The sequence below is a fragment of the Prosopis cineraria genome, unplaced genomic scaffold (assembly GCF_029017545.1).
Source record: "Prosopis cineraria cultivar Desert tree isolate PC_DT_omini unplaced genomic scaffold, ASM2901754v1 PC3, whole genome shotgun sequence".
Lineage (NCBI taxonomy): Eukaryota > Viridiplantae > Streptophyta > Magnoliopsida > Fabales > Fabaceae > Prosopis > Prosopis cineraria.
This window is the reverse complement of record NW_026555334.1, coordinates 5,279,675-5,294,114: the sequence shown is the minus strand read 5'-3', so window position 1 is coordinate 5,294,114 and position 14,440 is coordinate 5,279,675. Positions and strand designations below refer to the sequence as shown.

The following is a 14,440-nucleotide window of genomic DNA, read 5'->3' as shown; positions in this document are numbered from 1 at the left end:
GATTTTTGGTTAAAAAAATTAATTTACCATTACTTTGTTGAAGGCAGTATATGCGTGTTTGCTTTTGTAGGCGGGCTTTACTTCAAACGAAAAATATGCTAACCAAATATATTAAAATCGAAAAATAGATTTTTAAAAAGAAATTTAGCATTTCAAAAGTGATAACTAAATAAGCATTGCAATTTGCAACAAATAACCAGACTATTTTTTTTTTTAATTTTCTTTTACATGATTTCATTGGTTCTGTCCAATTCGCGGCTGGTCCGGTAGCACCATTCCCGACCGACAAATTTAGTCCAATCACATTGTAAGAACAAAAGATAACTAGGGTTAAGGTGTTTTTAAGAAAAAATATTAATCAAGAAGAAAATTTATTTCAACTAAGTATTAATTATTGTCAAAATCAGAATAAATATTTATTAATTTAAGTTAGCTTTCTATCGAATTTTAACAACAATTTATTTTAAATTAACAATAATTAATTCAAATTTTTTTATTTAAATTTTAATAACAACTAATTTTTAATTAATATAAAATTTTTTAGTGATTTTTATTGTTATTTTTTTATTTTTTATCTTAAATTTTTGTTAGAAGCCTTGGGTACCCCTTTATTCATAAGTGAGTAGTTTTCTCATGAATTATGTTTCGGAGAAGGAAAAAACCCTTTCACTAGTCACTTGTTGTGTGGAATCAACGCACAATAATATATAAAACTCTAACCTTATTTTTTAATGTTAATTTATTTTTGAGCTTTTTTTTCTAAAAACATTGAGTTCTAAAATTTTGTTAAAATAAAATTTAATAAATATTATAAAAATATTAAATATTTTAATATTTAATAATTCAAATATTACTATTTATAAATATTTATTCAAAACTTATAAATTATTTTTTAAATATTAACAGCTAAAAATAATTTTTTAGAAATTTATAGATTACTTGTAATTTTTATATATTGATTATATTTTTAATATTGATTAAGTTGTTTAAATTTTTTATATCATCATGTAATTTTTTTTAATCACTAACAGTTTTTCTCCAAAATATCATACTGCCTAAATTTAATATTTTAATATTTTTGTAATTTTATGTTAAAAATGGAGAAAATAAAACTCCAAATTAACTGATAAAATGAACCTTTAAATTAACAGAGATATTTCCTCCCTCATCCTTCCACTTTTTTTTGGTCAAGTAGCTCTTTTTGTGGCATATTAATAGGACAAATGATATTTTTTTAATAAGCATTTTTGTTGCATGTCGTTAGTCCTAGTCTGTCATGTTTTTGATTTTATCCCTAGAACTACAATGTACAAATAGTATTAAATTGGGCTAAAGCTCAATTTTACCCTTGAACTAGTCACAAAAGCGCACAAATGATTTTAAACTCAATTATAGATTATTTATATCTCCTAACCATTAAAATTTTTAAATATATCACCCTGTCATTTGTACTATCTATTTTTTTTGTTAGCTAGGCTCACAAATGAATTTTTTGTTATAAAATATTTTATTATGGATCCTACCAAATATTTTTTTAACAATTTAAAAATTTCTTCTCTATCTTCCACATACTCTTGCCACTATGAGGCAACATCTTCTCTCTTTTCTACCAACATTTATGTTTCATCATCATCTCTCACCATCGCCGAACTACTTGGATATGCTCCACCTTCCTTATGTGCCTCCATCCTCAACCTTAAGGAAATAGCCTCTACTTCGCCTTATGTGATGCAAAGATGCAATTCCATTCATGCTCGCCTATTCTCTTGCTTTAATAGAATCTAGAGCACGCAAGCACGCATGTGGGTTCTTGATATGCATGCAAGTGGGTTCAAACCCAATCAAAGCCAGAACTGAGTGCAAGCTCTGTTTTAAGAGAACAAAATAGAGCATGTGTCCTTTTCTTGGAAGGCCATAAATGCACAAAAATTTTATTAGTAATTGCAATAAATCCAAGCTCAATCGAAGGCGGTGGTAGAATAAAAGTAGGAGACGTTGCATGTGGAGTCATGTAAGCATGTTGTATGAAATCATTTTTCATGATATTCAAAAAGTTAGGCAAAGACTGGATGCTAATCCCATCATCATTCTCAATTCTTTGCATACTATGTTGGATTTAAAGGCTTGACTCATCCTTTGTTCTTTGAAGCCACATGTACATGGGCTTGTACTAATTATCACGAGCATGAATTAAATGTGAATGGACATAGAAAGAGAAGTTTTAGAAGCGACTGTGTGAGTTCTTTAACCTCATGTTGATGGCCACCGTATGTTGTATTGTTCTCTACCTCATGACACTATGTACATCGTGTCCTTCTTTACCTCCACGTATACTTACCATACCATCACATGTCATCTTTTTTTCTCTCTCTGCAATTCTATCCTAGAACGTGAGCATCAATCGAGACGATGATGAACTTGGAGATGGTGTCAACAGCAAATATGAAGGAGAAGTTCATATGGGCATGACATGGAGGAGAGAGGAGAGATAAAAAGAGAAGGTTGGGATCATCGTTTTAGTTTAAAGCTATTGATTCACCACTCATAGCGTCGGTGTTAGGCAAATGCTTCACCAAGCACGGCATTGCCTTTACCAAACCTATCATCTTTGGCTGACGCTAATGAACTGTGAACAAAAGACTTGATTATGATGCCATTATGGTATATGGAAATAATTGAGCTTTGTTTTTACAGGTTGGAGGGTAAGGTAGTTATAATGGTGGGAGGAGCCACACCATGCCAATGGAGACAAAGAGAAGGCTAGATGGTAAGGTGGCATTGTTATGTGGGCTGGTTGGAGATGGAGAGTAGGGGAGAGAGAGTGGGAGAGACACTGGGGAGGAGATGGAGAAGAGGGTGGGGTGGAGAGAGAAAAGGAGAAAGATGGGAGGAGAGAGAGTTCTTTTATCTTATAAAAATATTTTAAAAATGGTGGGTCTTACTATTAATATGTTTTATGACAAAATATTAAAAAATTTAAATGTGGGACCTACATAATGGGAAAATAACGTCAGGGGCACGTCAAACTGAATTTCTAAAGTTGAGGAATAAAATTGACCCCAAATTAAGTTTAGGATCATTTGTAAACCTTTACGTACAGTTCAGGCGTAAAATTAACCTTTAACCCTATTAAATTTAGATGGTTTAATATTTTGGAGGAAAACAGTTAATTGACAAAAAATTACAATGAAGACCTAAAAATTTAAGTAATCCAATTAATATTAAAAATATGATTGATATATAAAAAAAACTATAAGCCATCTATAAATTTTGAAAACTAGCTCAAGCTGATAATATTTAAAAAATAATTTATAAATTCTGGATGAATATTTATAGATAATAATATTTAAATTATTAAATATTAAAATATTTATTTTAACCATGTTTATTAATTTTATGCTAACAATATTTTAGTGTATCCAATGCTCTTGAAAAAAAAGTAAGGGATAAATTAACAATAAAGAACATTGTCAACGTTTTACTTGTCACAGCATGTGTGGGTCATACAAACATGCCATGTTAGTAGAATACAACAAAGTTAATGGGTAACCAACATAATGGATTATTTGCTCATCAGAAAAATGGTTCAAATGGAAAATAGTTCCACTTATCAGTACAAGATGTCCATCACTTTTTAAAAAAAGTTCAAGAATAAAAGAACCTTAATTCAAATAATTAAAAAGTTTAAAAAGCAACATCAAAGTACTTAAAACTGAACTAGTTATTGAATCGGGTCAATGCATTAATTTAAGAGTTAATAGTTAAAATCGTAGCCAAATTGTAATCAAATTGATCATAAATATAATTTTTTATTAAATTAGTTGAAATATTAATTTAACAATTTACCTTTTCCACCGAGGAAGTTGACCTTGAATTTCAAATTTTCCATACTATGAGCAGTAGCGCCAATGATAAGGCTTCCATCTAAAAAAACAAAAAAAGTTCTCATCTGATTTGATACATATTAATCTTGTACTCATTAAAGTCCCATTAACTCCACGGGCCAGGTTTAAAATAGCGGGTGCTTTTTTTAAAATATAAAAACATGTCAATTTTAATTACTTTTTGCCGGTCAATTTCATTTTGCGTGACATTTCTTCTTTAAAATGCACACGCATGACATTTCATTTACAGGTGTTCTGCCCAAAACTTGTCGCAATGAGTCAACCACAAAAACAAAATATATATTTTTTTAAGTTATATAAGTCGATTTATCAAAGCATTTTCACTCTCAAGCCAATACCTTTTTCTTCGGGTATTTTATTTAGTTCAGAAAACAAATTTAAAAGATTATGGAAGATATTTCAGGTGTTTTTCCCGGAGGAAAAGATTTTAATCGACAATTTTGAAGCCTAAATCGAGTAAAGACAGCAAATTTCTTGATATCTTCACGGTTTCTACTTTGGATGACGGCGCGATTAGTGTAATAAAGAAGGTGGATTTGAAGATGAAAGTGAGAGGGAGAGAGAGGGGCGAGATTTCGTGTGGTTTTTTCGGTTCACAAAAATATAGAGAGAAGAAGGGTTCGGATTGGAAAAAGAAAGATCTATTTGTGTGTGTTTATATGTATATGTATAGAGAGAGAAAGAGAGAGACGGCATCGTAGCAGAAAGAGAGCAGGAAGGAGGATGGTATCAAAAATCATGAACTTGTTGTAGCAGAGAGTGCTCATCAAACTTTTTGTACTCTGAGTGACACCGCGAGAGAGAGGGAGAGTAAAATCAAATTCTTACCTTTTTTTTTTTAAATTTCTTTTTACCTCTTTCTTCTCTCCCCCCCCCCTCTCTGTGAGTGCGTTGTGCAATACATTTCCAAATCTGAGGAACCTCTCACGCCACAGCTGTATCATCCACCAAACTGCACTGGCAGAATTTTTTTCTTCAGATTTTGGCTTCTGAAGCTGCTCTTCCTTGTTTGCTTCGAAGATCCGCTCGGTTTATTGACCTTTGTTGGAGTACCCGTTGGGTTGGGTTGGCTTGAGTTGAGTGCTGGGTAATCCAAGCATCGCTCTGCTAAGTTAGGGTTTGTCCGTTGCCATGACGGGCTGGCGTGAGGGCATGTCCTCTGATAATATTAAGGGCCTTTGTCTTGCTCTGTCGTCTAGCTTCTTTATCGGTGCTAGCTTCATTGTTAAGAAGAAGGGGTTGAAAAAGGCGGGTGCTAGTGGTATCAGGGCAGGTACGTCAAATCTTCAATTGATTCCAGACCTATGGGTCTTCATTCCACAATTTAGAGGACTAAATATGGGTACAGTTGAGCAATATTGGGATGCGGTCCAGTGGGTTGGGGGTGAATTGGTTTGGCTATTCGAGATTTGTTCTGTTCCTAGGCCTGATCATGGATCAGATGGAAGTTGGGAAGGGATATTGTTACTGGAATGTTAACGACCATTTCCTTCTTAAGAAGAGATCTTGCTGTCCGACAAGTGGGTTGTATTAGCATATTTGTGATTATAAGTAGTTTAGTGATTTGATATGGCTTTATATATGTGGTTTCAACCTGGTTGTTATTGGCTATGGTCGGGTCATATGATTCATCTCATACTCAGAAATTAGATGATGAAATTCCTTTATGTGGCTCATGTTTGTTGGCTGCTATTAGTTATCTAGTTCATTTTTAAAATTTGGTTCACTGGATGTGAGATCTGCACCGAAATAGAACATTAAGCGGTTTTCACTTCAGTAGTCCAAAGTTTAAATTGGATGCATTATTTTGTTAAGTTTCATATGTGTTTCTGCTGTTTGAACATACAAAATGCTTCAATCATGTAGATTAGGAGGTGTTACTGTTTAAACTTGTCATTTTGCTAGTTGCGTAATGCATGTATATCTCTAGCTTTTGCACTTGCTGTTAAAATGCATATCTTATTATTTGTATATGCAATGCCATTGTGTTTATGCCTTGTAATGTTGGCTGAACATCCATGCAATTTATCATGGGCTGTAGTGACTGACTTTCTAAGCAATCTTATTTGACAGGAAGTGGAGGCTATTCTTACTTATATGAGCCACTTTGGTGGGTGGGCATGATAACAAGTGAGTTTGTACATGAATCTATTTGGTCACGGATTGGCTATTAATTGTGTGCTGGATTTTTTTGATTTTATTGTTTTATGGCTTTTGTTTATATGATTTTATGATCTTTTGGGAATGAAATTATGTTGCGAACATTGGTAGAGAGAAATATAGGGGGGAAAGCAAACATGTTACCAAGTCTCTAGAAAGTTGCAGTTATGGAAAAAATGAACAAAATAGCTGGGAGGACTCTTAGCATAAGGTTCATAGTTGGAGACTCCCATATTATTTACTTTGGATGCATTACCGGTAGCCACTTCACTAATCCCTGAACACTATTTAATCACTTGTTGCCACCCACAGTTCTTCAACATCCATTTGGTTGCTTTGTTTTTGAAAGCTTTTGCTTTTTTTTCCCTAGCAAAAATAATGGGAGCTGCTGCTCCTTCATGAGTTCATGAGAATGAGATAGAAGATGGATTCATTAATTGGTGATTGATTTGGAAGCATCGTTAATTATTAACCTCAGTGAAGCTAAACCTATTATGGCTATCGGTTATGCCATACTGAAGTTCTGCAACATGAGAAGGCACACTGCTTCTAGACACTGGTGGGAATGATGGAAAATAATTTTAAAAATGAGTGATATTGCTACTTGCTAATTATCTTAAAAGTGGATGGAGGTGGCAGTGCAGCTACTAGGCTTCTGAAATATTTTGAGTTCCTTGAAGTACCTTTAACAAACTCAAGGGTAGTGCCAATTTTTCACTGTTCAGTTAGTTTATCTGAATTGGCTGTAGTTAATGATATTAGTTGAAATTTGTATTCTAACAGGCATTTGCAATTTCAACAGTGATTGTTGGAGAAATCGCTAATTTTGCAGCATATGCATTTGCTCCAGCTATATTGGTGACTCCACTTGGTGCGCTCAGCATTATAATCAGGCATGAAAAAACTAGCTTCATATAATGCCTCCCCCTTCTATGTGGTAAATGCTGATTGTTATGTTTTATTGCAGTGCTGCACTTGCTCATATTATCTTAAGAGAAAAGTTGCATGTATTTGGCATTCTTGGTTGTGTTTTGTGCGTTGTGGGTTCTACAACAATTGTCCTCCATGCACCTCAAGAACAGCAAATTAACTCGGTGATAGAAGTATGGGAGCTTGCCATGGAGCCTGGTAACCAAATTCTTGCCTAAAATATTAATCTCTTCATCTAAAATATCTTATTTATTATTTCATACCAACTGAGAGACAATCATCTTTATTTTGGCAGCATTTCTCATTTTCGCAACGTTGATTCTAATAGCTGTCTTAATTCTCATTTTCCACTTCGTTCCTCTATATGGCCAGACTCACATAATGGTTTATATTGGTGTTTGTTCCCTTGTAGGTTCTATAACGGTATGTCTCATGCTCTGATTGTCAACAAGTTTCTAGCATTCTTTTCTTTCCCCATATTATGCCCTTTCTTGGTGTTTTTATTCTAAACTTATTCTTTGCCAGGTCATGAGTGTTAAGGCGCTTGGAATTGCCATAAAATTAACTCTATCAGGGATGAATCAACTACTTTTTCCCCAAACTTGGGCATTCACTCTAGTTGTGACTGTTTGTGTTCTTACCCAAATGAATTATTTAAACATGGTAATTTGATTACTTATCTTGTTAGTTTCCTGAATTCTATATTCATTTTATGTATCATAAATGGTTTATTTGACTTTCCACTCTGACTTTCACTACAAACTTAAGATATCCCCGTTATGTTCTTTGCATATGTATCATGAATGGTTAATTTTCTTGCTTGTTTTAGTTATAGGAAGCTTCTTTGTCTGAATTCCATGTAATATGTTTCTTAAACCAAAAATAATATTCTTGTGACACACTTTCAAGCGTACTAATATGATCTGCAACCTTGAGGTCTTCGAGTGAACTTCTGTGATTGATTTTGAAATCTGTTCTTCCCAACTTAACCAGTGAAAGAACTGATTTATGCTACTGCCTGGTGTATAAGGAATTGAATTTAAAAAATGGACCGAGTGATTATTTGCTTCAAGATGATTAAGGAATCTGCAATGACTTAATAAAACATTGTCGATAAAACAGATTAACAGCCAGTAGCCAAGTAGGTTTAAAGATATGGGAGAAGCTCTGATAGTTTGTTTCTCACTTTGGTTTGGAATCTTTCTTTCTTCTGATTTTTTTTTTTTTTGGGGACAAACCACTTGAACAAATTTCATACTTCCACCTAGATTCCGTGCTTCAGAATGTTAAAATGGATTTCAAAATCATCCTATATTTTAAAGTATCGCCAAATAGGTGCGGGTTGACTGGTTCTTGCTTAGTCCATTGAAAAGTGGGTCAAGGTGAGTCAGAATCTATTATGTTTCAAACCCTTGATAGAAAAGTAGGTGCTGGATCATGTTCTTGTTGCTGCTATTTAGTATTAATAACTATTAATTCAATAATTAAATAATGTAATTACTTATATCTATTATTGCCTCTCTTCTCTTTTTATGTTTTGATTGTAGGTGCTTTCTGTTTTATTTCTCATGTGATGAATTCATTTATTGCATTCAGGCACTGGATACCTTCAACACTGCGGTGGTATCTCCCATATACTATGTTATGTTCACATCGTTAACCATTCTGGCTAGTGTTATAATGTTTAAGGCAAGTATTCTTTACTAACTTGTTATTTTTGAGCTCACTAACTTGGTTGACCACTTGTTTATTGAAGGATCATGTCCAATGATAATATTTAATCTTTAATTTTTAATTCATTTATGATGTCATATATTGATCCTACTGAATATTGGAAAAGAAACTGCATCCCACAGGTGGAACGTGGAGAAAATTTGTTGTTGTTGTTGTTGGGAGGGGGAGTTAAAAATATTTATAATGATTTAAAATTATTTTAAACTTTTGAATTATAATAATAAAAAAATAAAAAATTTTAAATATTTGAAATTACTAATAATAAATTTACGAAAAAATAGAATTATAAATAAAAACAAATTATAATTAAAAAAAGGAATATATTGATATCAAAATACATTTCAATGTCTTGATACACACACACACACACATGTATGTGTGTATGTATGAGATGATGAAATGTTATTGGGCATTACGCGCATTATATTCATATTGTTTTAGTTTTTATTGAATAGAATTTTCTGGGGTAAACTTCTATAATAAAAGTTTTTCTGTAGTCCTCTTTTATATTGCCTTTGCATTCTTTTTTTAAATATACGCAAGTACAACAACATTAACTGAGTCATTTTTTTTTATTTGAAATTTTATTTTTATAATATATAGAGAGTGATTAAAGAAATTTTTTTTATGAAAGTGTGAATAAGAGGTTGGAAAGTATACTTGTTGGTCATTTCTAAAGTAAATATAAAAAATTAATTTAATAATTTCTTATGATCAATATAAAAAAAATTAAATATGGTTTTAATTAGAAGATTGTTAAAGACTTTGAAGCATTAGTGGCAACTGATAAAAAAATTTAGTAAGAGGGGGGAATACAAAATTTTAGAGGGGGACAAATGCATAATTTTTAGCAAAAATTAAAGACTTTATGAAGGCATTAAATACATACTCTCTTCAGTCTTGTTTACAGGTCACTTGTGACATGTTTCACTACCAAGAAAAACTTTAAGATTCATTAACTCTGTTTAAAAATTTAATAAATTTTCAGCTTTGTTTCTATTAAATATATGTGCTTTAATAATCAGCATTTAATGGGGTAAAAGCGGAAACTTCTTGTAAAAATGTCAATGACCTTAGTTAGTACATTACTATATAATAAGACAAAAAAAAAAAAAACTCTTCTCTCTCTACCTTTTAAGTAGGACTAGGGAGTATCTATGACAAATTCCCACTTGGTCTGTCTTTGCGCATTGTGGATCCTATATGGACCAACTAAAATGAACTTCTGAAAAGTTGAGGACTAGATTGTTGATGATCAAAAGCCTTTATTTTTGATAGAGTGCGAAACTTTTCCCACCTGTACCGTGAATAAGCATGCATTAGTTTTAAAATCTTTTGGACACAAACACTATGGCAACTTGTTTGCCCTTTGTATTTTATTGCTTTTTTTTGGGTGAGATGTATTATTACTTTTATCATCTAGTCCGTTAAATGAGTAATTTCTGTCTTTTACTTGAATCTTATATATAAAATGTATGTTTAAAGCTTGACTAGCAGTGTCTGTTCACTGTTTTCCATTTTGGATGACTGACACTTAATCTACCTTCTGAAGTTGATATCAGGACTGGGATAGGCAGAGTCCAACCAAAGTTGTCACAGAGATGTGTGGATTTGTGACGATACTTTCAGGAACTTTTCTTTCTTCACAAACTAAAGATATGGCTGAGGGTATGCTCCGCCAATCCTTTATCTCTAACTTCGTTTTCTTTTGGTAATCTTTTATCTTTGTCTTTAATCTTTGATCATCAAAATTGCCCAAGGACAAAATGATTCGATTTCCTTCGCATCCTCTTGTTTACAGGAATAATCGGGTCTAGTCTAGCTTTAGAATGCCTTCTCTCTCTCTCTCTCTCTCTCTCGCGTTTGGGAATTTGCTGAGCTCTAACTCTAGCTTGACCTTTAATCAAGTTTAAATTTATAATCAAGCTTAATCTTTGATAAATAAAACCATTGCAAACATAATAGCATCCACATGCACAAGATAAATTTATTAAAAAGGGGAAAATAAAGTCCCCTTAATTTCTTTTACTTGCAAATAGCTCTTGAACTTTCAAAATCAGCGGTTAGTTTTTGACATTCCAACAAATTGGTTTTTCTATTTTCCCCATACTAAATAGGTTCATTTCGACATTCCCATAATAGACAGGTTAGCATGGGGACAAATGGAAGTTTTCCGTATCTATTTGGCTAGAATGTGGAACAAAGTGGAAAAAAATGGAGTTACTAAAATATGCGTGTAAATAAATCATGAATACTTTGTTAAGTTTGTCTCATTTACTTGAACAAATTCGATCAGCTACTGAAGCTTTATACTTTTTATAAACAAGTCTAGCTAAAATCAACCTTTTCGGGACTTGAATTTAAACTAGTCCAGTTCATTTGCATCCATGGTCTGTTTTTATCTGCATGCTTTCTCACACTGACACTTAACCATTGATTATTATTAATACAACTGGATGTGTGGTCTGACATTTACTGGAGTTGTTTTGAAATGAGTCGTACTATTCGTGATGACTTCTTATAAATCACGTGTATTATATTGATATTGGTAATCAATCCATGTACAGGTTACCAACAACTTTGCCCGTCAAACTTCCCAAGCATTCAGAAGATGATGATTTCGGTAATGGTGAAGGGATTCCCCTAAGACGGCAGGAATCGTTAGAGCATCATGATATATATAGAGATATATAGATATATATATATAAAAATATAAATATACACACTTTTTGCCATGCCATTGCATGCAATTCTCTCATACTTTTGTCTCGTGGGGAGGGACCTTGTGAAGGTCACACTGTATTTGAGCAAGATTTTTCCGCCCCCCAGTCGTCATCGTCGTCATCATCATATATTCATTTTCTGATACAGTTGGGATATGGAAGGATGAGATTGTCCTGTCATGGTTCTTTTGGCTTTCCCTGATGATTATTGATTGATGTTGCCTTGTAACACCCCTCTCTAAGCTCCACACATCAGAAGACACAGTCCAATGTAATTTTCTGCTTCCTGATTATTATTATTATTATTATTGCTATTATGTAGTGTATCTCAGTTAATCCAGGTAGCTCTCTGCAACAAATATTGAAAATGTTGTCAACATTCTTATATACACATTCACTCTTTGCAATCATTTGCGAGGAGTCAATTGAGACTCACAAAAAGGGGTTTACTGATTTAGCGAGTTCTTATTGGTTCCTTGTTTCTCTGTATCTAGCTCATCAATGGTTTTTAACTTAAGTATTTCCACTTTGCGTATTAGTTTAGTGAGAAACTACTTTTTATTCCTGTGAAACTCAAATTGTTTGGCCTTTTTTTAATATAAAAAAAGGAATCAGATTTTAAAAATCTAGTATTCAGGCAAATTGCCATACAGCACATTGGTGCAAGTGCCTTTTTTATTTTATATGAGAAAAAAGGCCGACTATTTGATTTAAATATTTATACGAGGTAGAATATTTTAGAAGGTTAAAACGTTTTTGGTGGTTGAGGATCAAGAACTTGCTTTAATTTTCAGAAAAAATGTCGAGAGATCTTATTAACATGTAATGCTGTTTGTGTTTCTTTAAATCTCGTTATTGCCAAATCATGTTTGTGTTTTATATACATTTCTTGGGTGAGTTACACTGTCATGTTGAATCAATCTGTAGGTTGCAACTTGTTCATTTCAAAACAAGAGAAGATTCCATTCTTTTGTTTCGTTTTGGAATATCTGCTTTCTATCGTCAAGGCTTGACTTTAGTATTGAGTAATCAAATAATTTCCAAGCATCTGGATCATTTAATTTAAAAATACTAAAATAGAAGGATTTCCACTCTGGGAAGAGAATATTCAACTAATATTCTGGATAAAACTTGTTCAATTTACTTGAAAAGAAAACGCTAGCAATCTGTAACTTGTGGCTTGTTAACAACTAACATGTTACTATCAATATGTTATGGTTTTTCTGAAAAGGGTATAACTATTCAGGTAAGGTTTTAAATTTGAGTTTTGTGCAAATATAAAAAAATGCCAAGGAAAAACTATCCTCATTTAAATTCAGTTCGAATCTAACCTAGTTAAATAATTATGTGAGAAAAAAAAAAAACAAAACAAAAACAGAAAATCTCTTACTCTTTCATTTATAACCTATAATTTGCAAGAGCGGCAGCAACTACTACTGCCACTGATGCATTAACATAAATATTTTATTATAAATTGTTTTTGATAAAAAAAAGTAACATAATATTGCTTACAATTTATTACCAATGTTATTATTTCCTCAATTATATTCCCTGGAATTTAATATTTGATGACATAGCTTCCGCCCCTTAATTTTCTTTGTTTTTTTTTTGGTAGCGAACTTGTGCATTTGAAACCATGTTGAACTCCCGTGAATTTGAATCTAGATCGAGGGTAGCTTCCAAAACGTGTCTTTTGCTTACACTCATATTTAAATGCAAGTAATTTACTTAAATGAAGTCTACTCTTTTCAACAAGACCAACACCTGTTAATTTCTATCCCTTCAAATTTCTAATCCATACAAGCATGAGAAAGCTCCTATTGAAAAATGTCTGACATACTCAAGCGGTGTCTCTTCACAATTGGCTTGATTTGTTTACAATATTTGATTGACACAATCTAATTAAGGATTTTTCTTAAGTTAAAGTAATCAATGTCATCGCTCATCAATTAAAAGTAATCTTAAAGCAGTAGAACACAGCTCTATCCTGTAGCCTTCTGCTTCAAAAGCCCTGAAAGGGAACCGCAATGTGTTGATTTATAATTGCATTTCTCACAACAAGACTCCAACTTTTCAATGACTTGAAGGCACCTGCACAGAATGAAAGCAGTGAGTAGAAGCCTCTAATAATCAAGTTAATGAAGTTCGATACTCCTTTGTTCTTGTTTACAAGGCAGAGACAGAAGATTTTTTCATCCCATTTATAAGCCGCATCATTAAATTTTTATAGCAAAATTTTCCTTTCACCCTCTATTAAATATTGATGAGAGAAATTATATTATTAGAATATATCAGTATATTATATATTTAATAGGAGTAAAGTTGAAAACTTATATTCAATTTTTAAAAAGAGTAAATGAGTTTTAAAATTTTTTTTAATTCTAGTAAATCATGGTAGAAGTGAGTTATAAATAAGATTAAAGAAGTACAACAAGCTTGCAAAAAAGGAAAAAACAGTTGCTTTAATTTATCATAATGCGGACTTCTAATTATACTATGGTGAAACAATGACACATTGTAATCAACAGTAGATTAATGAACCCTAACTTTCAAAGCTACATAGAACAAGCAGAAGAGTCGCAGTCTAGCTTATTGACAGATCCAGTGTTCAAAAGTAGTGCAAAGCTCCACCCTCGTTGGAAGAACAAAACTGCACTGTAAAGATTTCATGTGACAGGCTATGAAATTATGAAACTAACTCATACCTTTTTTTTTTTGGGGGGGGGGGGGGGGGACGCTTTTTCATCTGTTCCAAACTTCCACCACTGGCAAGTTAAGAAAGCAGCTAAAGGAATTTTGTAAGGTAAAAGAAACTTGCTACTTGGCCTTCCATCATCTATTATTATACAGAAGTTACAATTTCTTTGATGCAAAGATTCAATTTCGTCAACATCACATGCACTATTTCCTCGAAGGATTTATTTGGAACAGATTTGATTAAAGCTCTTTATGTATTTGCAATCAGAGATTCCAACAACTTTAACATTT

General features: G+C 32.6%; 1 protein-coding gene across 2 annotated transcripts; it reads left to right on the top strand.

Annotated features, from left to right (window-relative positions):
• Nucleotides 1-4,278: 4,278 nt before the first annotated feature.
• Nucleotides 4,279-11,927, top strand: LOC129307040 (probable magnesium transporter NIPA3). Of its 2 annotated transcripts, XM_054947896.1 has the most exons (9): nt 4,279-5,178; nt 5,979-6,035; nt 6,868-6,958; nt 7,033-7,193; nt 7,291-7,418; nt 7,521-7,658; nt 8,592-8,684; nt 10,292-10,401; nt 11,297-11,927. In XM_054947896.1, exons 1-9 carry the CDS (start codon nt 5,037-5,039, stop codon nt 11,421-11,423), a joined length of 1,047 nt encoding a protein of 348 aa, XP_054803871.1. In that variant the 5' UTR covers nt 4,279-5,036; the 3' UTR covers nt 11,424-11,927. The 2 variants fall into 2 exon arrangements, with proteins under 2 accessions (XP_054803871.1, XP_054803870.1); XM_054947895.1 differs by lacking the exon at nt 11,297-11,927 and having other exon boundaries at nt 4,282-5,178; nt 10,292-10,459.
• The last annotated feature ends 2,513 nt before the right edge of the window (nt 11,928-14,440 follow it).